The 26,057-nt window shown below is 39.7% G+C and overlaps 2 protein-coding genes across 6 annotated transcripts in view; both read left to right on the top strand.

Moving 5' to 3' along the window:
- Positions 1–13,462, top strand: part of LOC117409642 (rab11 family-interacting protein 5-like) — a 59,902-nt gene extending 46,440 nt beyond the window's left edge. For all 3 annotated transcript variants that reach the window (XM_034015953.3, XM_034015952.3, XM_034015951.3), the window contains 2 exons: positions 453–609; positions 9,899–13,462. In XM_034015953.3, coding sequence (XP_033871844.3) covers positions 453–609; positions 9,899–10,117 — 376 coding nt within the window. In that variant the 3' untranslated portion in view covers positions 10,118–13,462. The remainder of the gene's footprint in view (positions 1–452; positions 610–9,898) is intronic.
- Positions 13,463–16,520: 3,058 nt separating this feature from the next.
- Positions 16,521–26,057, top strand: part of LOC117408890 (sideroflexin-5-like) — a 62,711-nt gene continuing 53,174 nt past the window's right edge. Inside the window, exons 1-3 of one of the 3 annotated variants that reach the window (XM_059003870.1) lie at positions 16,521–16,739; positions 19,372–19,440; positions 22,815–22,892. In XM_059003870.1, coding sequence (XP_058859853.1) covers positions 16,683–16,739; positions 19,372–19,440; positions 22,815–22,892 — 204 coding nt within the window. In that variant the 5' untranslated portion in view covers positions 16,521–16,682. Of the gene's footprint in view, positions 16,740–16,967; positions 17,100–19,371; positions 19,441–22,814; positions 22,893–26,057 lie in introns of those variants that run through there. The other 2 variants (XM_059003856.1, XM_059003864.1) reach the window with 2 other exon arrangements.

Here is a 26,057-nt window from a genome sequence, read left to right as displayed (position 1 = left end):
ACTGCTTTCCACAGCTTGTACGCCCATTTTCTGAATTAGTGCTGCAGATAAATTGACTTAATTTTGGAAGGAAAAAAGACAGCTGGTGATTAGATGACACGTGATCTTCTGATTCTATTGCTTGCCGAACACATTTGTGTTAGCAACTTGCAAGTTTGTGATCTTGGAGCTGTTGGCTCTTTTTTTTGCTGCTATTGCTTTGCAGTGGGTTGTCTTGGTGCAGTTGTGATGGTGAGAATTGAAGCAGAGTGCACCCAATAATCCACTGCACGAGGATCCTTGCAAAAAACAGGGGTCTGATAAACCACCAACTGCTTGGAGGAGTCAAGTCTCTCTCTCTCTCTCTCTCTCTCTCTCTCTCTCTCTCTCTCTCTCTCTCTCTCTCTCTCTCTCTCTCTCCTGTTCCCATGGTAACCGACCAATACCCTGATGACCGCTTGCCTCCTCTGCAGCCCTCACCCGGTGAAGCCCCTCAGCTCCTCGGCCCCGCATGATGAGAAGAGACAGGACGGCAGCTCTACTCCAGTCAACGTGCTTGAGAAGCAGAAATCCACTGTGCAGCCTGTGCACAGCACCCTGCAGGGACATCATGACGCAGAGGGGATAAAGGTACAGTACACCAGGGTTGTAGGGGCACCGTAAACTGGTACAGATACTGGTGTTTGCAGAGGGGATCAAGGTACAGTACACCAGGGATGTAGGGGCACCCTAAACTGGTACAGATACTGGTGTTTTCATGCTGCCATTTTTTATGTGAACAACTCCCAACTCTTCTCTTGTTGTTGAAATGGTGCTTTCCAAAATATCTTCCATGCGTGGCAAGTAATAAAAATAAATAAATAAAGTAGATTAACTCTTTATAGTGCACACCATATGTACACAACTGAAAGCAGTTTGTGGTCTGGGGAACATTGATATATTTGTATAAATATTGTACACATTAAAAATACATCAATACAATTACAACCAGTTGTCTCAAATTTAAGTGGAGTGTAAGTGCAGTAGGTTCTCTCTAATCCAAACTAGTTAGGACTGGATCCTCTTCAGATTAGTGATTTGTTCATGGTACGAATCTGTACCAAACAGCAAACGGGGTGAGGGTGGGGGTGGGGGTGGGGGCGGTTATAAGGAATCCTACAGACCAGTAAAATTTTTCATGTAAAAGACAATAAAAATAAACAATAAAGCTACAACTAAAACAGACAAGAGAAGTAACCAAGTGGAGCAAAATTAGGTAAATGTCCATGTGTCCCTAAGGTAATTTACTCATTACAATGAACTGATGTGCAGTGTGCTACACACACACACACACACACACACACACACACACACACACACACCAAGCTACTCAACTCAACTAAGGTGTATTCATAAAGCATTAGTGTGTGCCAGTGACTGCATTGCAGTCTCGGTATTTACTGCAGTGCAAATTCTTTAGGAAGGTACTAGGATCATGTGCACTCCCTGAGGTGCTAACCAAGCATATACAAGTAATCAATATTTAATTAAGCATTCATTACCAAGCAGTTGTGCTAACACACTTTTAATGGAGTCAGACATGTAATTTAGTTTGGATCCACACTCGAAGGAGGGCAGCACTTCAGATATCAGACATGAAGATCTCGCACAAGATATTAAACTGAATTAATGTTTTTTGGAGCATTTTTAAGTCGACGTTTTCTAATTTTCCCTGACGCGTACAGTCCTACATATATATTGGACACAGTTTGGGATTAATTATTTTTATTTTTTATTTTTTGCTAGTGTCTGTCCAGTACTTGTGCTTTCCTGTTCACTGATATTCATTAACTTAAGCCAAGCTTTCACAATAAGCCTCCATCTTCAGGTGACGAGGTTTGTACATGTCCCTATCTCTTGTTATTACATGAGGTTCTACTGTCCGAGGTTCTTTGAGTCTGATGGCGATTTGTCATGAGTTTTCTTCACTGAACAAGGGACGGTTGAAGCCACAGATGTAGTAACCAAGGTTTACAATCCACGAGTTACTGTTTTTACTGTCATTGTGTAGTTCAAACTCCATCAAGGTTTAACACCAAGGTTTGTTGATGGCGCTCTTCACTAATAAGATATCTGGTACATACTGTATAGAAGGAATAGTGTGTTATACGTTTGATGTTGGCGACCTTAAGATTCAACCCTGCTTTGAGGTGCCATCTGTATTGTCACATTTCTATCTGCTATTGGGACAAAACAGTCTGAAATCTGTACTGTTCATTTCCACCAACAGCAGAGCTCAAGGTCAAGATAGCAGAAGTGTTTGTGGATAGTTTTGATTGTGTTTCAATTCCAATTCCTTTTGAAAAGCAATTCCCAATTCCCTTTGAAGGAATTGGAATTGATATGTTAGAGACATAATAATTGTTGTGATTGTTCAACTGCTTGCATTTTAATTGAATTGCCTAACAGTGACTTAAATTCAAGTAATTTGTTGCCACTGCGATAAGCTCATTTTAATAGAATACTGCTAATTGCAATTTTGATCAGTTATGTGTTGGAATTGATAAAAGGGCATTGGTGTTGGAATTGGGAATTGATGTTAATTCCCAATTCAACTGGGAAGATAGCGGATGTGTTTGTGAATGGTTTTGAGCCCCTTCTCGACTTCTCTGCCCTCGAAACAGGCCAGCAGTGCATAATCAATCCTAGACTTCAACCACTACATTTTGTGCAGTGCTTTGTCTCTGATCGATTTTATTCTGATTTTTCTGCCTCATGATGGCCAGCTTTACTTGCATTGACACTTCTTTCGTCCTCATGTTGTCAGACACCAGCAACAGACTCCAAAGGCAAATGCAAAGCCCAGAATCAAGACTAGACATTGACAGCTGTCTTGTTCATGCACTAACGATGCAAACAACACACCTGCCTAATAAGAAACAGCTGTGAAGCCAATTGTCCAGATACTTTTGGTACCCTAAAATGTGGGGACTATGTACAAAACGTGCTGTAATTTCTAAACGGTTCATCTGATATGGTTGAAAATACCCTCAAATTAAAGCTGACAGTCTACACTTTAACCCCATAGTCATTGTATCATTTCAAATCCAAAGTGCTGGAATACAGAGCCAAAACAACAAAAAATGTGTCACTGTCCAAATAGCTGCAACAACTGATTTGGTTTTAACATATGTCCGTGATTATATGCATCTAACCAAAGCATGAGTATTTTTTAATCAACAAAATGTATTTATAAACTAGCAAAGCTTAACTTTCGTGGTAAAATGAAGAGGCTTGCAAACACGAAAACATTATTTTACAATCCCACATAACTTTTTGACTTGCTGAACAAAGATGTAATTGATAACTGTGTAAAAGTGTGCTGCGACATGTTTGCTACCACTTTCCCACACGACACAAACCTTCTCTCCTGTGTATGTGGATGAGTGTGGGTGGGTCATGTAAGTAGTCCAGACCCATTGAGGAACTATCATCATAATCTATGGTTGTTAAGGAATAGAAAAACAATTAAAAAAAAAATTAACATGTCTACTGGCGCCAGAATTGAATGCTTGCTGGTGCTATATGAGGTACCTTAGCGCTAGAATCTATTGCTATAGCACACTAACTCTCACAACAGTCCGGCAGTGCATGGTGCCCCCTAAAGGGTGGGGGCCCTAGGAGGCCGCCTCACTCGCCTTGCCTAAGTCCGGCCCTGCCTCTCATGACAAAGGTGACATATCGACTTCTGCGTCTCTTCACAAAAAGCTTAGAGTAAACATACAATGTAAAATAAGCCATCTTTTAATTCAATTAGAATTGATATTGAAATGCTTTACTTTTCCCTCTCCTGTCCTTTCTGTTCCCTACCATTATGGATTATGGGTTGGTATGTATATACGATGCTGTCATGAACAATATTGTATAACCCTCTGTAAATGTGAAAATTACCTGTATTGTAAGAATTGAAATCAGTTTCAGTTTTTCTCCCCGTGAAGTAAAAGATATAAGTCATGTTGGTTTTATAGCATGCACTCCAACATTTTTTTTTTACTCAGTTGCTAAGACAGTCCTTAGACAGTCCGGGGTATATGAAGATTACAAGGCAGGTTTATATGCAAGATTTTTGGCAATGTTGATATATTTATATAGTCACCATGTATGTGTGATAGTTAAGTAGGCTATGCTTAAAATAGATTTAAAATATACAAAAGAAAATTATGGAAAAGGTCCAATAAATCATGAAGATCTGGATACGTCCAGTGACTGCTGTGAATAGTGCAGCTGGCAACAAGGGAAAGACCTCGTAACAGCCTGGAGAGACAGCTGACAGGAGGAAAGAGACCCCATTGGTGCTGGCAAGGGTTAGCTACCCTTGTCGGCAGTATCCAGCTCTGTGTTTACAGGATGCTGGAGACACCCGCCCAAGGCTTCTAAGAAATTAAAGAGAAAAATACCCCTAGAGTCTGCGAGAGTGAGGGCGGACACGGTTAACGACTTAGGAACAGAAACGGATATGAATATGGAGAGTACTTCACAAAAGACTAGTTCAAGATCTGCAGTTAGCAAAGACATGGAACTCCAGGTTTGTGTCTGCGGCTGGAGCAAGGCGACAACGGTCAGGGGTTTGAAGATTCATCAAGGGAGAATGAAATGCTTGAGGGAGAAGGGACAAGGGCCTCGCATTGATCAGTACTTCTTACGAAGTCAGTCAAGTCAGTCGAATGAAATCCAGCGACAGGAAGCAAACCACAGTTCGCAGGATATCAGCACCCCTGTCATAGACGTGAGGAGGACTTGCATGGACACAGTTAGTGATGAACCTAATGATCCTTGTGTACCCAGTCAGACAAACCAGCATAAGAGAGAAAAGAACCTCAACGGGCACAAGCCTGGAGTTAAATGGCCAAGAGCTTGTGAGAAAACTGCATGGGACACAGTAAACACAGATCTCTGCGTTGCATTGGAAAGGTTAAGTGCAACAGTTGAAAATAAGCTGGATAAATTTGGGGACATCACCTACGCATATGGAAGCGAGAGGTTTGGAGTTGAAAAAAGGAAGGTACAAACTATTCCTGGAAAGTCTAGATGGCAGCAGGAGATTGAACGCTTAGTTAGAGAAAGGAGACAGCTGAGGAAGCAATGGAGAAGAGCAGAACAAAGTCAGAAGGAGGGACTCAATCTCTTACAAAGGGTCATAAAAGATAAGCTTGCAACATTGCGCGGAGCTGAGCGCCTATGGAAACGCTACAAAAAGAAGGAGCGTGCAAGAACTAACTTTTATAAAGACCCATTCAAATTTGTAAGAAGTTATTCACCAGTGAGAACAATGGCACACTAAAAGCATCTAAGTTTGAGCTGGAGAGATATTTGGAGGAAACACATACAGATTCCAAAAGGCAGGAGCCTATGCCAATTCCTTCAGACATCCCACCTATCAATCCACCAGAATACCAAATGGAGGACTGTGCACCTGAGTGGAAAGAAGTAGAGCAAGCTGTGAAAAAAGCAAGGGCTTCATCATCTCCAGGGCCTAATGGAGTTCCGTACAGCGTGTACAAGAGTGCTTCAGGAGTTCTGTGAATCCTGTGGAAATTGATGAAAGTGGCATGGGAAAAACAGGTTGTACCAAGAGCATGGCGCCAAGAAAAAGATTCTACAAGCATCAGTCAGTTTCACCCTATTTCCCTATTAAACGTAGAAGGCAAGATTTTCTTCAGCATTATTGCTCAATGATTGTCAACTTACCTATTAAAGAACTGCTTCATTGACACTTCAATACAAAAGGGGGGTATTCCAGGTTCCCCAGGATGCTTAGAACACATCAATGTGATCTGGCAACAAATTCAATCAGCTAAAAAGGAGAGGAAGGAGCTCCATGTGACATTCCTGGATTTGGCTAATGCATATGGTTCAGTGCCACATGAACTTCTTTGGGCAGCATTTGATTTTTTCAGTGTACCGATGACAATAACAAATTTAGTGAAAGCCTACTTTGGAGATTTGCAATTTAGTTTTTCAACTTTAGAATTCAGCACTACATGGCAATGCCTAGAAGTTGGAATAATGGCAGGATGCACCATTTCTCCACTGGCTTTTACCATGGCAATGGAAGCAATCATTAGGGCATCAAAATGGGTAGTGGGAGGAGAGCGCTTGGCTTCTGGAATGCGACTACCACCAATTCTAGCATACATGGATGACATGACAACCATGACTATTACCTTGTAACAATTGTAAGTCGCCCTGGATAAGGGCGTCTGCTAAGAAATAATAATAATACAGTGCCTTGCGAAAGTATTCGGCCCCCTTGAACTTTGCGACCTTTTGCCACATTTCAGGCTTCAAACATAAAGATATGAAACTGTAATTTTTTGTGAAGAATCAACAACAAGTGGGACACAATCATGAAGTGGAACGAAATTTATTGGATATTTCAAACTTTTTTAACAAATAAAAAACTGAAAGTTTGGGCGTGCAAAAGTATTCAGCCCCTTTACTTTCAGTGCATCAAACTCTCTCCAGAAGTTCAGTGAGGATCTCTGAATGATCCAATGTTGACCTAAATGACTAATGATGATAAATAGAATCCACCTGTGTGTAATCAAGTCTCCGTATAAATGCACCGGCACTGTGATAGTCTCAGAGGTCCGTTTAAAGCGCAGAGAGCATCATGAAGAACAAGGAACACACCAGGCAGGTCCGAGATACTGTTGTGGAGAAGTTTAAAGCCGGATTTGGATACAAAAAGATTTCCCAAGCTTTAAACATCCCAAGGAGCACTGTGCAAGCGATAATATTGAAATGGAAGGAGTATCAGACCACTGCAAATCTACCAAGACCTGGCCGTCCCTCTAAACTTTCAGCTCATACAAGGAGACTGATCAGAGATGCAGCCAAGAGGCCCATGATCACTGGATGAACTGCAGAGATCTACAGCTGAGGTGGGAGACTCTGTCCATAGGACAACAATCAGTCGTATACTGCACAAATCTGGCCTTTATGGAAGAGTGGCAAGAAGAAAGCCATTTCTTAAAGATATCCATAAAAAGTGTCGTTTACAGTTTGCCACAAGCCACCTGGGAGACACACCAAACATGTGGAAGAAGGTGCTCTGGTCAGATGAAACCAAAATCGAACTTTTTGGCAACAATGCAAAACGTTATGTTTGGTGTAAAAGCAACACAGCTCATCACCCTGAACACACCATCCCCACTGTCAAACATGGTGGTGGCAGCATCATGGTTTGGGCCTGCTTTTCTTCAGCAGGGACAGGGAAGATGGTTAAAATTGATGGGAAGATGGATGGAGCCAAATACAGGACCATTCTGGAAGAAAACCTGATGGAGTCTGCAAAAGACCTGAGACTGGGACGGAGATTTGTCTTCCAACAAGACAATGATCCAAAACATAAAGCAAAATCTACAATGGAATGGTTCACAAATAAACATATCCAGGTGTTAGAATGGCCAAGTCAAAGTCCAGACCTGAATCCAATCGAGAATCTGTGGAAAGAACTGAAAACTGCTGTTCACAAATGCTCTCCATCCAACCTCACTGAGCTCGAGCTGTTTTGCAAGGAGGAATGGGCAAAAATTTTAGTCTCTCGATGTGCAAAACTGATAGAGACATACCCCAAGCGACTTACAGCTGTAATCGCAGCAAAAGGTGGCGCTACAAAGTATTAACTTAAGGGGGCTGAATAATTTTGCACGCCCAATTTTTCAGTTTTTTATTTGTTAAAAAAGTTTGAAATATCCAATAAATTTCGTTCCACTTCATGATTGTGTCCCACTTGTTGTTGATTCTTCACAAAAAATTACAGTTTCATATCTTTATGTTTGAAGCCTGAAATGTGGCAAAAGGTCGCAAAGTTCAAGGGGGCCGAATACTTTCGCAAGGCACTGTAATAATAATAATAACAGTAGCCTGCACTAATCGGTTATTGGGCAAATTAACCAATAACATGAATGGGCACGAATGCAATTCAAGCCCACTAAATCAAGGAGCATCTCTATAATTAAAGGTAAAGTAGCAGATAAAATGTTCTTCATTAATGGTGAGGCAATACCAACAGTGTCTGAGAAGCCAGTAAAGAGTCTTGGGAGATGCTACGATGGGGATCTAAAGGACACAGTTCGTGTGGGAGAAGTTGGACAACAAGCAGTGGAAAGGTTGAAGAGCATAGACAGCAGCGCTTTACCACGCTGCCTCAGCAGAGTGGGACTTTATGGTAAAGGAATACTGCAGCTACCAGTCTCCGCTCCAACCAAGGAGTTTAAGTGCGCCAAGGTCAGACTGGAAATGACATTAGTAGAGTCACGCGACAAATGTGTAAGGGAGGCAGCACCTGTGTTGAAAACTGGAAGAAAGCGGGCGGCAAAGATAGCTGTGGAGGACTCAAAGGCTGCCCTTCGAATTGGTGATATCATAGGGCAAGTTCAGCATGGAAGAGGGGGTCTTGGTCTCAGTTCAGCTCCTCCTATATGGCACAAGGCAGCCCCAGCTCAAAGGAGGAAGCTGGTAGTCAACGAGGTGCAAAAGCAGGAGGAGAGGATGAGGTGTATAAAGGCCATTTCCCAGGCCAAGCAGGGAGAATGGATGAGATGAGAGAGTGTGGAACCACGCAAGATTGGCTGGCAAGACCTATGGTCAATGGAACAGAGCAGGATCAGTTTCCTCATCAGGTCAACATATGATGTTCTCCCATCACCACAGAACCTAAACCTCTGGGTAGGAGAGGATCCCTCATGTCCTTTGTGTTCATCACCTGCAACATTAAGGCACATTTTGACAGGATGTAAAGTGGCTCTTAGCCAAGGACGGTTAACTTGGCGCCATGACCAGGTGCTGCAATGTTTGGCCTTAGCATTGGAAGACAAGTGTAACATGACCAATAGGTTGCCACCTGTTCCATCAAAACATTACACACAAAAGACAACATTCCTCCGCCCAGGAGAGCAACCACCAAGAAAAGGTGTTAAAACCAATCCTCGCCCAGGACAACTGGAAGCTGCTAGAGACTGGAATATGCTGGCAGATGTTGGTCAACGGCTTATTTTTCCACCTGAGATTGCCACCACTAACCTTCGACCAGATATTGTCTTGTGGTCTGGATCAGCACGCCTTGTTCATCTTGTAGAGTTAACAGTGCCATGGGAGGATGCTGTAGATGAGGAGTATGAGAGGAAGAAACTGCGGTATGGTCAACTAGCCACTGAATCGGAACAGCGAGGCTGTGGTTGAGACGGAACGATTCTGGCTGGGGATCTCAAGCACAATAGAAAGGAAAGCTGATGTACAGGTAAGTAAGCTGGGCTGAGTTGAATGGGGGACGGAGGGGGGTGATGCTGCGACGCCAGAATCACCGTCGAGCCCTCTTGAGGTGTCGTGGGCTAGTCGACGAAACACAGAGGATGGAAGGTGCCCACTTGAAGACCCCAGAGATGTCCCCTACTTAGCTCAATCCAGACGGTTGTCATGCTGATGCGCTGGGGAGACCACACTGTGGTTGATCCCTGGAGCCAGCATCGCAGCCGTTGTGTGTGCTGATGCGCTAGGGAGGCAATAAGCTGATCCCTGGAGCCAGCATTACACTTCAGCCATCAACACCAGGCAGAAGGATATCTACGTCATATAGAAGTAAGCACAAATGGATGGAGACACATATGGATCACATTAGTTTACTGTAAAGCTATGTCTTAGTTGGTGCTTATCTTGGCGAGAGCCGAGTTCTCTCGTGTAATGGAAATCATCATGTACAGAGTGAGAGTTGAGGTGCAGTAATAGTGTATAGATCGACCGCTGCATCATTTTTGCGGGCGGTGTGGCTGCCTCCTGCCACGCGGTAATTCTGGTCATTTACCGCTGTTTAGTGCATGAGGCCCAATATGTTTTCTAGTGTATGGAATCAATTATCCTTCTCTTTCTCTGTCCCCAGGCCCTGACATCCCCAGACCGTGCTGCCCGCTATTATCACCTCACCCACGATGAGCTTATCGCACTGCTGCTGGAGCAGGAGGCAGAGCTAGATAAGCGAGGGGCGGAGCTGCAGAAGTGGACTGGTAAGGTGCGCGACCTGGAGGAGTACATCGACAGGCTGCTGGTGCGCATCATAGAACAGACGCCCACCCTGCTGCAGGTGCCTCAGGGCAAATAGACAGGGATCCCCCCTGCCCTGCCCTGCCCCACCACACAAAACTACAGGCTTCACTAACAAACACAGGCACGCACCACCAGCACTGCTGATGACAGAACTGCATTGCAACACCTTGGCCCTAGGCAGTGCATTGAGTGTACATGTTCCACTTTCTATCCATTGAAGATCATTCCAGTGCTGATTTGGTTGAGCAGGCTGGCCTATGAAAGTGAAGTTGGCCTTTCAGACATGCATGCACACTTCCAATGAGGCTCTGCCCCCATGCTGGATTTAGAAATACAGGAATGTTTCGTGCACCATGAGCTATAATGTACCCACAGTGAGAATGCCAAAACACCAGATGCCTGATGCTCGGAGCAAACTCAGATGATAACTGAGGTGGCATCAGACTTCACTGCTTTAACTACCTTTGCTCCATAGAGTGCTTCTGCTGAATCCATGGTCTGATTGGATATCCTCACTTCGGTATTAATGGCTTCCAGTTTTGCCCCAACCTTTCACTGAAAAACGATTTTTTAATATGATTGTAATGTGCACAGGAATAGCCTTGGGGGTCGGTCCTGTCTAAGAGTGTGACATCATACGATCTCCATGGAGGGTTGGTATCAAATGTACAGCTGTGCTTCAAATTAGATCTTCTGCCAAAAAGATTATTCAGTAGAGTAGCTGGGGTTCCACAGGACAAATGTTAATCAAGTTGCTCAATTCCTGTAGAAATAAGTATGAAACTGCTTGTGAGAAACTTTAAACAGCTGAGAAGAAAGCAGAAGTTGGAATTACTGAGTTATTTTACCAGTTGTTGCTGTTGTAGGTTGCAAGGAATATGTAATATATGTGATCATAACTGAGTAATTTTATACAAATTGTGGTGGCAATATTGAAAACTTCATATGACAATTCTAACGTATATATGTTATTCAATAAAAAAAAGCTAATTGTATATAAAGACTTAAAACAGGACAGGGCTACTGGCTCTGTGACCTTGCTGAGCGAAAATAATTGTGCTGCGCTTGCATATACTGCAGCCAATGAAAAATGCCTGCGCACCTCTGTATTGTGGACATAGATAGGCAAATGCCACCAAAACAGAGTTGTGGTATTGATCACCCAGTGTGATTTCTGCACTATTGGGGCCAGATGCACCTCTCTCTTCCTGCTGTCACCTATTTCTGTATCTGTGAGTATCTTGCTGAGATGTGCCTGTATCTGTCTATCTAGCTACATTTTTTATACCTGTTTGTGCTAAGTTTGCATCATTTATACATACCTGTGTCTTTTTAATTACTTCTGTTTTTTGTGTATGAGTGCAGAAAAAATGATGGATCATCATGGCTTTGCTGCAACAGTTTTTAATCTAACCATCGGTCCCTTTGATGCGACTGGTTTTCCATGTTACAGATGAGAGCAGATGAGAGGGTGTATATTGAATAGAGATCCTGCCTCTGCTTTCTTATGTCCTTTCTGCGACGAATGATACAGCTTGACATTAATGATGTCAGTATACATACATTGAGCTGGTTTAGGCAACATAGAAACAGCCAGAGCTGGATAAGTGCCATGGACCGAATACCAAAGGCCTTATGCTACTGTGTTTTTTCTATTTTTTTTATTTTTTTTTTGTTATTTGATATATTTTTTATGTCTGTGTGTGGTCATTTTAAAGGTGCCCTTAAGGGAACAATTAAGAAAAATAAGATTTAAAATTATTAAGCTTAATCGTCCCATCCCGTCCCCACCCCCCCCCCAAAAAAAAGTTTGTAAATATAAAAAAGATGTATATATGAATATGTGATGAGCACTATAACTGTAGTATTGTTTCTCAAAGTATGGCGCAATGTGTACCAATAATCTTTCCAGGAACTTTAATATGTAATTATGATGCCACCAAAAACCAAGTTCAAATGGTGTTTCTCCTTGAGAAATCATCAGAAGTAGTGCTCTGCCGGTCCCTGGTTTGACATGAACCCTTTGTGCAGTTCCTCATTTTGGGATGACCGGAAAGGTGATGAGGTCCTAGCGTGGGTCGGCTTGTGAGAGGGGTGTCTCTAGGCGAACCACAGGCTAACAATCTGCTTTGAACGGGTGGTTTCATTCTTGGACAGCCACCCCTATACACGCCTTTTCCATGATTCCAAATCAGCGTCCTTTTGCATAGCATGCACCCAAGCCCTCCAAGCTGCCGAAACAAGCAACAACAAACACTGTGACAGGTTTTCTTTAGCCTTCAGTTGTGGTTAAACATCCACAGGTAACGGCTTTAAAAGGTGTTAATTCATAGGTCTGTTTATAATTGTCCTGGCATTGAGATAATATGCCACTTCTTCCCTGGTTTGTCTTTTACTTGCCTTGCAGGGGGAGCTGCTGCTGCTGTAAATGATGCCAATAAGTGTGGATAGTGCAATATATATATTGTATTAAAAAGGCAGCGCTTTCTATTCCAGTTTTCTATATAATGAAAAGGGTGTTGGCTTCATGTTTATTTATAGATATGCAATTAACCTTTTTTGTGTTAATAAAATAATTATATACAAGAAAAAGCACTTTTAAAATAATAATAATAATAAAAAAAACCTCACGGTCAAGCCGCTTTTACTACTGAATTTTTCTCCTTCAGCATATTTGGTTCCTGGAGAGCTGATCTGCACCCCTGTCAATCACAAAGTTTACAGTGTTTCAACTTGTTGAAGGCAATGCTTTTCACGCTACAGTATTTTATACATTTGATTTCCTCCAATTGATTTTTTTCAGTACGTGTTTTGACAGAATTATGGGTCTTTTAATATTTGTATATTCAAGATCTATTAAAGGAGTTTAAGTAAATCAAGAATTGATACAGAATGTATAACAACAATAAACAGACCGAGATAAAACAGTATTGCGTAATAAAATACCCATGCAAACATGTAGTAACAGCCCTATTTACAAACTCAATATACAAGCAGTGTATAGGCTTGTGTAAATATAGTTTATTTTATGTTGTTCATTTGGTTTGCGTTGCTTAATTGCACTACATAGGAGTACACAAAACTGTACCTTGCATATATCACTGTGTAAAACATAGATGCTTATATAATGTCTTCTTAATATGCTGTACCTATCCACAATGGTAAAATAACCCAGAGCTCTGTTTTGCCAAACTTTATGAATTTGGCTCCATAGTTGGTTGGATGGAGGGATGTATTAGTTGACCCTTTGAATTGTTCAGTTTCCCAGAATTCCACTGTTCTGTTTACCTGTTTCTTTGTTATTATTAGTTATGGCATGGAGTTTATCTGCACAGAGATGTATATGGAATTATGCACTGTGATATGTAAAATAATAATAATAAAAATATTGCTTTTCTAATTCTGTTGTCGGTTTACTTTTTATTTATCCAACAATTTAAATAGTGCAAATAAAAAGGCTGTTGGAGGATATTCCACTATTGGTAGGTTGATTAACTAAAATGGATAATTGATCTACACAACCTACTCAACACTTTCAATGTGTGAAAAAATGAATCAATTAAAAATAACCTGAAAACTCTTCATTAGATAAGTATTCACCCCCTTTGCTCTGACACTCCTAAATAAGCTCAGGTGCAACCAACTGCCTTCAGAATTCACACAACAAGTTAAAAGATTTCAGATTAATTACACCTGTCTCTGTAAGGTCTCACAGTTGGGTAGTGCGTTCAAAGCAAAGAAACTACCATGAACAACAAGGAGCTTTCAAAACAACTCAGGGATAAAGTTGTGGAAAGGCACAGATCAGGGGAGGGGTATAAAAAGATTTCAAAGGCATTGACTCTACCTTGGAGCACAGTCAAGTCAATCATTAAGAAGTGGAAGGTATACGACACCACCCAGAATCTGCTTATAGGGCATTGATCAAAGAAGCCAGCATGAGGCCAATGACAACTCTGAAAGACCTACAGCGTTCCATGGCTGAGATGGAAGAATGGAAGAAACTGTCCATGTGTCAACAATAGCTCAGGTACTCCACAAATCTGGCCTGTATGGAAGAGTGGCAAGAAGGAAGCCATTTCTGAAAAAAGCCTATGTAAAATCCTGCTTAGAATTTGCAAAAAGATGTGGCAAAAGATTCTGTGGTCCGATTGAACAAAACTTGAACTATATGGCCTAAATGCAAAGCGTTACGCCTGGCATAAACCCAACACAGCACATCACCCAGGTAACACCATTCCTACTGTGAAGCATGGTGGTGGCAGCATCATGCTATGGGGGTGCTTTTCATTGGCAGGGACTGGGGAGCTTGTCAGGGTAGAGGGCAAAATGGATGGAGCTAAATATAGACAAATCCTTGAGGAAAACCTGCTTCAGTCTGCAAAAGACCTATGACTGGGACGGAGATTCACCTTTCAGCAGGTTAATGACCCCAAGCACACAGCCAAAGCGACACTGGAGTGGCTTGAAAACAAGAAAGTGTATTGACTCAGGGGGGTGAATACTTATCAAACCAAGACATTTCAATTTTTTTTTTATTTCATTAATTGTTGTTTCACAATAATAATTCTCTTGCCTCTTCAAAGTGTTGAGTAGGTTGTGTAAATCAAAGGAAAAAAATCCCATTTAAATGCATCAAGATTTCAGGTTGTGACACAACAAACTGTGAAAATGTACAAGAGGGGTGAATACTTACTATAGGCACTGTATCTCTGCATTACACAGGTATTGTAGTATATAGGAGATACAAATAGTATACAGAAAATGTTTTAAACAGGGTTGGCTGATTTAAATCAAGTCCATTTAAAACACTGATTTAGATCATGATTTAAGTTGATTTTAATCATGTTTTTTCATTTACTACTATTTTAATAGTTTCTCAAGGAAAAGACATGAAAAGTATGTTTTAAAAAACCTTTTATTAACACAAACATCTTAAACTCTTACATTCTATAAACTAAAACTCTGGTTCTGATTCTGATGACCAGGTTTATTTAGTGGTGCAATCCGGAACTTTAACAATTGAACACACTATAAAAAGCAAAGTAGTCCTAAGTAACAGCTGCATGTGTTTGGACTGACACAGAAAGAGGAAGTCAAAGGAAGAAAAGTAAAAGAAAAGAATGACTGGAATGAGTGAGGGAAATTTCTCTCTGGCATACTCCATCGCTAAATTCTTGTAGTTCACATTTAGAGGATGCCACAATGATAAATAATTTGCTTTATTTATGTATTAAGTTAAGATTGAGTAATTTAGTTTGGTATATAGCTATTCACAAACCATTTCCAACAAACTTAAGCTTACAGTTTGGAGGTACTATAGAGCTACAACTACAGTACTACTACTACTACAAAAAAAGATTGAAATCAAATGAATCCGAGAGGTTTGCTGTCTTGAAGTGAAATTTCATTAAGGTGTGATGTGTTCGACACCTCCCTATGTCCCATATCAAACCAATATGGATTACTAATAAAACACAAGCTTACCTGTTTTATCTGTTGTTTTCTATTTTTCCAACAGGGGGCTCTGTCAGCTTCTTCATTGACTTCAATAAGATAATGCCTACAGCATATCCCAACTGGAATGTTGTCACAAAAAGGGATCAAACAATTCCTCAGCTTTCCAGCCAGCTGTGACTGTGACTGGCTTTTTCATTACATTACTGTGTTGCACATTCTTAAGTACCTTCAATGTACAAGAACCTCAAGTAGGGTTGCCACTTGTCCAGGTTTAAGTGAAATGTTTAAGAAACACCAACCCTCCTTTAATATTTTCTTTGACATGCATTAGTTGCTTAAATGATTTCCACTATCTTATTAGAAATGTACTGTTTAGTGAACGTCTTACTGATTATTTTTGTTTAAGAAAACTTAACATCAATAATAATAAGACAAATATAATAACTTTTAACCCATCCCTGTCACATGTAATTCTATGCACGTGTCCCTAATAAATTAACAAGTTTGATCCTTATTGCCGAAACTTCTCTCAAGAGCATGGTGCTCAAGAACTCATTTAAGCATGAGAACGGAATATTGTGGAAGTGGAAATGTAGCAAGTTTACTGCACTGTTTACTTTGCTTTTTTGTCCAAAACACACGTTAAATACTTTTGAAATCATTTAAATCTTTTGTGTACAAAAAAATGTGTATATATATATTCTCTTGAGGAACTAGACTGTCAATAAAGTTAGTGAAGAATGTGTGTGTTTTTTTTTTAAATATGTATAACTGAGCATAGACGTGGGACTGCAGGAAATACTTCCAGATCTGGACTAAACCACTAATAGCCTCGTTTTGGGAAGTGTATTTTCTCTCTCTCTACCAAACGCCATAAATAAATTCAGATTGTTATTCTAGAAACCACTTCCGACAATGCATTACAAACGTGAAGACGCGTGTGGCATTGTGGGGATTGTTGTATTTGAATTTGTCGACGTCCGTTCAATAGCTCTAAATGTAGGCGATAGGAAACTACACCCCCCAAGATTCCCCGTGGTTTAAATGACCTAGTTTCTGCAGCTTTGATCCAAGAAGTACTTGGCTCACTCTTTATTATTATTATTTTTTTTTTTAAATTGACATTCATTTCATAAACAGATAACCATTGCTTCTGCATCATGACGGCTAATGTAGCTTACCCACCTTTTCAACTGGGTAAGGCCCGGTACGATCAGGTAAAACTGAGCTTGCCAAATAATTTACCGTGCAATCAAATTCCTAGTATAGAAATGCATATTAACAATAATGTATGTAGCGTGCATCGTAGCGTACATACACGGCATTGAATAGTAGGTAGCAATAGCTGTTGCAGACAATTATGAAAAGAAAAACAAAGTTTGCCTTACTTTTTGTTTGACGGTGACGGGGGGGAAGTGCGCGAATCCCGTTTTCAGTTTTTAAGATAATTTGAGCTGGGAAATTGGTTTCTCAGAATGTCAGTAACGTTCTCTTGACAGCCACAAGAAATTCATATAATTTATATTGGGTTACGCTAACGTCATTCATGAAGTCTACGACCATGAGGTAAAAAAAAGGTAGGCTAAGGTCATTGGTTCTGCATAATTGACGAAACATATTGTGTAGTGTTTTCTTAATCTGTACGGTATTGTCTGTATTTTGAAGATCCACGCCCTCAAGTGGCTGTTTTGTTTTATTCATGTGTTCAGTAAAAAACATTATAACAAACTGTTTTGAAAGAACTAACGTGTGTTGGTTGAACCAACCTGGTAAACAGCGCGCAGTATCTCATTTAGGGTACAACTTTAAAAAAATGTTGTCAAACTTCATATGGACTTGAATTGCAGTTTGTATTGGTATCGCCCTATATAGTATATCCACGTTCTTAAAGCTGCAGAGTTGCAAATTCAGTTGTTTAATAGCATACTAAATGCATGTCTGACTCAGTGTTTCCTACCCCTATATTACATTAGATGACATTGTGTTTGATGGTGCTGTTATCTTTGCTGCTGGCAGTACAGCAGACATGCGCAAGCAAACAATGTCAAATGGTAGTGTGAAGTGACTGGAAAAAGTATTTCTTATGTTCTTATGCAATGGCGAGTCACCATAGTTGGGGCTGTATTTTTTCATGGTAAATAGTGAATGCTAAATTGTAAACTATTACATTTTTTATGTTCACCTTTTAAAGACATCAGTGAATTATCAAACAAAATAACCATAAAACACATGTGAACTGCCCCCATCCTTTACTAGACAGAGTGATGTTTAGCAAAAATATTTCCGATCTTTGATGCAGCTGGTGTATTGTTAATTGAAGACATTTTAGCTCTACCATGCAGGTTCCTAAATGCAGTGTAACAGTAGTGTGTCAATAAAGCAAAGGTTTGCTGTATCTGTTTTTAAGTGATAAAAATATGTATATTTACACAATTCTTTCAGAAATGGGAATTTTCATGGGGAACTACATGCGACAGCAATGGGTACATTACACGGAAATTGTGAAATCTGTGATAATTGTGAAAAAAACAGCCTTAACCATAGCCGAAACCCATTTTTAGTGGGTAACGTGGCCCACCCAGTCATTCTGCATTCAAAGTAACCAGATTACGTTAGGAATGCCACTGGGACATCGTGCTTGTCAATTTTTCTATATTTGAAGAGGGGACTATTATCTGTCCAGGGATCTGAGTGGGGTTCATGGTTATTAAATATGTTGTCACCTGTGGTTTGTCATTTCTAGAAAATAAATGGATAACATTTAAGGGTAGCACTGCTCTATGAGATGGTTAAAGTCATATATTTGAAGAGTGGACGATTATCTATTTTGGGATATGAAAATATTTAGCAGCAGTCTGAGTAGTGGAGTAAAATCACCACAAACTAGTTGGGGTGGTTGAATACTTTTGAGATCCTGAATGTAAATTAATCTAGTATTTGTGATCTCAATTAATTCAGGTTTGTTCTTCTGTTACAAAACCGTGATTAATACATAACTGAGAAACAAAGTATGCAGCTGCCAATGTTTTTTGTCTATAGCAGATGTTTCTATCAGTTGCTACACTGCACCCTGTTATAAATATAAGCATCTGTCCGGTATCTGACAAAAAAAATGGCCTAAGTGGCTCAGTGGGTTTATTCACTCACCTCTCTTTACATGCTTTTCACTCCTGGGGGTCTGGGTTCAAATCCGTCTTGGCTCACATGTGAAAATATTTTTAACCCCCAAATACGTTTCCGCGCCAGGAGCCCAGCACTAAGTAGCAGGGTGTTCAGTTCAGGCAGAGGCACACTCTGCTCGCACTGTAGTGAGGGGATGCTCTTCAAGCACCTACCGACTCCCAAATAAACAAAATGTTTAGAAGAAACCATGCTTTCTTGACTTTCCAGTTTCTAAAAAGTTGTTATCCTTCTAACACCCTTTTAGTTATTATATGTAATGGAACAATGTTGTGTGATGCACTGCCGTTGCGAATTCTGCCCCGTCCAGCCTCCGCCCTGGTACTGTACATTGAGCCGTGACCCGGATCTCAGATTGGCTGCAGCCGATCTCCAAGGTTAGAGGGGAGAAGGTTGTAACGGACAGTGTTGTGTGATACACTGCCATTACGGGGTCTGACCTGTCCCCTGTCAGTGTGATGAGATGAGGTTAAAAGCTCTATAACCACGAATGCAGACGAGCCTGGCTCTTTTGCATTGTGTTTAAGATGCTTGCTTGCACCAGTGTGAAAATGTATCAACAGGAGTGACTAAAAGTATTCAGCCCAGTGCCTAAATGCATCTGAACCACTGGCTAAAGACCAGCCTAATGAATCCATCTGTCACTCTTTCTAACCTCCTCTCTTTCAGACCACGTTTTCCGGCAGGCTACGACACTACATGGATATCATTGACCCACGGATGCTCTTTGTAACAGAGGTACATATATCGACCCATTATCTTCCTTCTGCTTTGGAAATGTTGTTAAATTAGCTTTAAATTACACCTTCTTACTTATTTCTTTACTAGCCCCATAATTCTGTATGATGTTTATAATAGTTATTTGTGGTTCTTTATGCAATTACTCAAATATTTGTTTTTTATTTCTTTTAATTTATTTATGTGCTTTGACTGAGAAACCATGACCAGAGGTCACAGTTTGAAATTAAATGAAGACAGGACAAAGGGTAGGAGACACTCCTTCACACAGAGTAGAGTGGTGAGGGTATGGAATGGCTCACCTAGTCATGCCGTTGATGCTGAATCATTGGGATCTGTAAGACCTGACCCAACAAAGTTCTAAGATCTGTCAGCTACTACGAACCGAAGGAGCATTTTGTTAAATTGTCTTCAAATTTCCTTACATTACATTTTTGCCCCCTTAACGCTTTAAAAGTTTGCAGTAATTCTGGTTCTTATGCAATTGCTCAACTATTGTATTTTGAATTATTTTTGATAAGTCTGTGTTATGGTGCTTTGACTGTGAGTTCATGAGCTGTCTGTCATACGTTAAAGCTAGAGCAGCCAACTTGTCTTTATATTTGTACCAGGCCCATCTAGTGCAGAGCAGTGCATTGCCAGCTAAACCAAAGAAAAGTGGCAGATCACTTTTCTGATTATGGCTCTTGCTTTTATAAAGACACTTTGGCTGGTCTAACCTGTATTACATATATCTTACAGACAACTAGAACTGAAGAGCAGCTTCTGAACTCAGGTGAAAACTCCTTAACACAGACATAGCAAAAAATAAAATGTTAACTGGGATATTGCAAGTAGATACACTCAGAATAATAGTGAACATCATAAAAAAGTAAAGGGACAGACAAAACAATTAAGAGAATGACATTTAAAGCTGCTTATTTTTTAATGCATTGGGCTAAAGAATGCTACTGGATAGACATTCGCTGTTTTTCTCTCATCTTTTACAAATGTACATGTGCTGTGGTTCTATTTGAATTCTGTTTGAATTCTGTATTAATCTACGTGTTGTCTGTGTGATAAACTTATCAAGATCACAGTAAAGGCCTTTGAAAATTAAGTCTTTCATTTCATTTCAAAGAGTCTGGTTAAAGCATGTCATTAAATCTGCAAAACGAGAACGCTGCATGCTCAAAAGCTTGTGTTGAAATACTTATGTAGCAGACAAAGCGCACTTTGATTTTAATTGGCATTTAAAATAACTGTTTGATGCTTATACAGTGGTGCATCCGCAGAGAGATCACTGCTGCCTTCACGTAAACAACAGAAAAAGATACAAATTAAGTTATTTATTTAAAACTATTCAGATCAGAAGCTGTGATGGTGCAGCTTGTCTGACGAGTCGCCTGTGGGCTCACAGCAGCACAATTGCAGCGTTAGAAACTATAGTGAATCCTTAGCTTGTCTCTGCTGGGAGAGCTGGCTGTAGAAGCAGATCTGAATTATCAGTGTATAATTAATTTGTTTATAAAGAATTCAGCTTTTGCATTCTTCTCATTATATAGCCGGTTAAGAAGAAGTCCTGTAGTCTATTGACAAATCCTTATTTTTCATTGTACATAAGATCATACTTTACAGTAGGTGGAATAAGTGAAATCTCACTGAAGCTTGTTAATGCTCCTGTATTTAGCTCCTTTGTGCTATATGACAATTTTAAACTTGGCACATAAACCAGGACACAGTTTGAAATAAGATTTAGGACAGAGGGTAGGAGACACTAATTTAGACAGAGTGGTAAGGGTATGGAACGGGTTACCATGCCACGTGGCTGAGTTATAATCTTTAGGATCAATCCGCTAGGAACCGCACGAGCACTGATGGCCTTCATGGCTTCCTCTCGTTCGTACGTTTCCTTATGTTCCTAAGTTGGTTGGGTAGGGCAGATCTGAACGGATTAACAGTTAGATTCATTGGTGCTAAAAATAGTAAGTTGATTCCACAGCAACTGATGTTACATCTAGAGCTAAGCTCACCACATGCATTCACCAGCTGTCTTTTTGTCTGACCATTTTTGCCTAAGGCTATTCATATACTGCCAGGACAGGAACAGTAGATTAGGGGGAAAAAAATATGTGGTTGTACCTTTACTAATGCAACTGCAATATGTAACTGACATAACGCAGGGATGGAAATAAGACTTACTCCTGGTTTCATTAGGAATTTAAGACGTCACACTTGAACTTGTTACCTATACGCTGTGGCTAATCAAGCTTTTTTTAAACCTGGAATGGGTGACACTGATATGCAACAGTGGTCTTATTTCCACCCCTATAACGCTTGCAAACCTTAAAAAAATAATTGGGAACTTGAAATTTGGCACAGCTAGGTGCACCAATTTGTCCTTGTCATTGGTGAGGGGCTTCCTTCTCTACATCCAGAACACTGTTATTATACAGGATAATTCCCCATGAATAGATGGATGCACCATGGATGTATATATATAGTATCTATTTCCCCTGTAACAAGTTTGACAGCAAACAATACATTTTTCAATTGGAGTGCCCATGAATTTCCAAGTTCAGTAGAGCTTACATTTGAACTTCCTCTGTGGTTTCAACAAGGAGAGCCAGTCTCAGGCTGTCAGTGAGTCCTAATGACAAGGCCGCGTGTGGTGTGTTAACAGCGTCTTTTATGGCGACGTTGAAAACAAATGAGACTGATCCATACTGGCCCCCTTTGCAGAGCTCTCCTGCTGTAGGCTAATTAAAGCTCAATTAAAAACTCCATCTCTTGGCTCTGTGATCTCCACACTAATAGAAAGGGAGCAGGCCTCCTGCTGCAGGCCTGAAAGATCACAGTGGGAGATTGTGACAGGGGGGAGGGGGGTGCGGACAGGCCTGCAGGAGCCCCTGCTGGTGGGTTCATGAAGATGTGTCAGGGCTGAAATGGCTTTGGCACACCTGTCTAAATGTGGAACACTTATAGCAGCAACATCACTCATTAGAGCACTAGCACTCTCACAAGTCCCTTGTCGTTTTGCTGTAATTGTTTACCAGACTTCACATTCCCTTTTAATTCATATTAAAAGAATTAAAAAAAATACAAACAAGAGGCGGCCATTCGGCCCATCAGTGGCCATCCTGTTCCGAGAAGCTGGTTGGTCTCAAAACCTTTAAATCGGGCCTTAAAGGATCCCAGTGATTTCAGCATCAGCAACGTGGCTCGATAACCCTCCCTATACCCCACATGTCTTGGCTAAGGTTAATCTCCTTTTAACTCCATCTGCCCCAAATTTCAAAGTGTCTGGCTTTCCTATCTTAAGAGAGCATGTGTTACACAGTGTAAGATTATCAAACTTCTAATAAACTTTGCAATTACTTTTTTTCTGTTTTTAGAGCCATTTGAAGGAATCTCAGAAGCTGCTTGATGATTTTAAACATGGAAGTCTACCCCCAGGAGTTTCGGATAAGCAGGTACAGTATGAGAGTCAAAACATATTCTTCCAATCGTCTTTTAAAACACTCGATGTGGAAGTTAATTGCCATTAATTTCTACTCAAATGGGAACATGAGGGAGGACAGGTGTTCTTGTTTTGAAATCAACACGTCAATGAATGGATTTATTGAAGAGATTTAGTGTGCTCCCTGAAAGAGCAAATTGATAAACTATAGGACAATATTTAGATCTGTTGCTGGTATCAATGAAATAGAACTCAAGGAAGATACCATTTATAAATGTTTGTTGGGGGAGAAATTTAACTACCGTTATTCCTACATTTAATACTAAATACAATATCCATACTTCAGAGAAGGCTGCACAGACAATTCAAATGTAAGCGATTTCTGCTGCAGTGTTTTGAGTATTTGCCACATAAATACTTGGCACCATCAACTATTTACCTTAGTAGTTGGACCATCAAATGCGTTGTCTTCTTGCCAAGTTTAATGTTTAATAACTTACAGGTAGGTGAAATTATTTAACAATACACTTTATATATTTATGGTGTTTTTTTCTTTTTTTTTTCAAAATCTGCTTACCAATCAAACAATCTTAATAAGGTGCAGTGAACCTAGAACTGTTTAACCTGTTCGGTGGCTTTTATCTCTTCCATTACCACATATTGTTAAAAATAAAGGTTGTAACATGTAACCCACTAAACAATTAGTCTTACGAAATATGTAGTTAAGTCCCAGTTGCTTTCCTGGTTTTATTAAATATGTGTTTTAGACGTTTTAATTGTTCTCTTGTTACAAACTTTCTTTTATCTTAGTTCTTCTGATTTACAATTAAACCAAATTGTCTCATTTTTAAATTTCAATTGTATTAGATTTTCGGTGCTGTCAGGGAGTTTTTAGTTTTACACTTGGGCTGGGACAAAAAACATGCAAGGCTTTTTTTGTTTGTTTGATAACCAAATGAATACACTTCTCATACATAATCATCATCAACATAGGCAATGTTGCTTTAAATTTCTGTAAACATACTTGCTTCTGGTGTACAGAGGTCAAGGTTGAACGAGGCGCACTGTCACATTCATGTTGATAAGTGGCTTGCCGTTTACTTCAGTACCCAGACATGCGTTGTTGTTACTGAACAAGCTGTTTAAAGATGCCGAAAAAGATAAAAAAAATAATCGGGTCAATGAGTTTGGCAATAGCCACCCAGATGACAAAGCCTAACTCGGAGATGAACTAATATGAATACTATTTATTTTGGTTTTTATTATTATGACACAGAAGTATGTGTAATGTTTAAAGTAAAAAGTTTGTTTATAGTATTGATTGATGGCACTGGCGAGCTTGTAACTTCCTTAGAATTTAAAAGTGTACCAATAAATACTTCCTGTGTTAGCTGTTATTCAGTAGTACTGTTTGGATATCTTGTAATGTGACAGGGAGACTTAATTTTAGCCTTTTATTTGAATTGCGGAATGACGCCTTTTTATTTTTCAATTTTTTTTTTTATTATTTATTTATTTATTTTTAATTTGGGATTTTTTTTTATTATTATTATTTATTTATTTATTTATTTATTTTTTTAATTTGGGATTTATTTTTTTTTTATTGCAGAAAACTAGGATCCCTGACCCACATATGTAACATCACCCATTACACTTATAGCTTTAAAGTCTGTTTTTTTATCACTCTCCCTGCAATGCTTTAGAGGACAGATCTCAAGCTCCAGTGCACTAGAGTGGCCATTTTGAAAATAGCTTTGAAACAGACTTTAAAGCTGTAAGTGTAAAAAGTTGTCAGGATGTTAACAATGAAAAGAAAAATTACAGGTACATTATTTAAACAGTTGTAGCAACATGTGGGGATGTATAACACAGTATGTTTCGGAAAAGTGGAGACAAAATTAGGACAGAGAGTTGGTGATAATTCATTATGCAGAGTTGTGAGGGCATGGAATCGGTTACCTAGCCATGTTGATGGTGAATCATTGGGATCCCTTGGTCAAGTGTAACATACTTGTGAATTTACATGTTCAGAATTATGTTAACTCAATGCTTTATTAATTAAAAAAAAAAACTGCTTTGTTTAATATGTTAAAAATAGACATCAAGGGTTATATTCATGAGTAACAAGTTAGTACAACAGACTAAAGAAGTGCTGGACTAACTTTATGCGTTGTTTTCCAATCCTATAGGGACAGAACATTTGCAATGGAAACTATCCTGCCTACTAACCACAGGATCATCTCCAGTTACTACGCTGCTATTAGTTCTTTGCAATTCAGCTATTGATATTAATCAGCTACTAGCAGTGGACCGAATGTTCGTCTCATGTTACACATGAGAGGCGACCAGCTGATGTTGTGCCATAAGATGTCACCCTGTGCACGGAACAGCAAAGTATACACAGGTCTACATTTACTATTTATGCACCATGTAGAAATACACATTGAAAAAACATCAAAACATTATTACTATAAATATCTGACAGCATTTCCTTCCACTAGTACTGTACTTTAGTTATGGTGGGCATGTTGCACTGCTACCATGGAGTTTGCTTTCATTAAAAAAAAAAGTAAATGAAGGCTTGCTTATCTGTTTGACTTTTATCATTTTCAAGTATGCATATTATTTACTAATTACTAGGAGCGTGCCACTTCAGTCCTTGCTGAACGACAGAGCAGAGTGTTACAAGTCTTAAATTGCTGCATCATTTGCTCTGCCCTTAAAGGGATTGTAGCTGACAAAAGTAATGACATACATTGGTCCATTCACTATATAGGTCTCAAATTTGTTTACCAATCATGTATTTTTTTAAAATTTTAAAACATGGTATCTGGTGTTGCGCTCAGTTAAATGAATTTCTGTTTACAGGCATTGCTATAAGACATTATAATATGGGTTTATTTCAGAACTGCACATTTCAGACCTACATGAGTGCATGACAGGCAAGATATATGAAAACAAAATGTTAAGCGTGAAATAACCAAGAAAATATTTATTTTAACATTCTCAGCTCTTCCTTATTGCTTAACCAAACTGAACCACACCATACTATACCATAGCATACTAAAGCATATACATCCTTATAGAGCCCGTCATGTGCAGAATGAAAGTTTCCAGAAAGTTAATATCATGATCAAGAGGCCCAGTGGCCATTCTCCATCTTGGGACTTCTAACATG

Source organism: Acipenser ruthenus, chromosome 2 (genome assembly GCF_902713425.1).
Source record: "Acipenser ruthenus chromosome 2, fAciRut3.2 maternal haplotype, whole genome shotgun sequence".
Classification (NCBI taxonomy): Eukaryota; Metazoa; Chordata; class Actinopteri; order Acipenseriformes; family Acipenseridae; genus Acipenser; species Acipenser ruthenus.
Note: the sequence above shows the minus strand (reverse complement) of the source record. Positions and strands in the feature narration are given on the sequence as shown.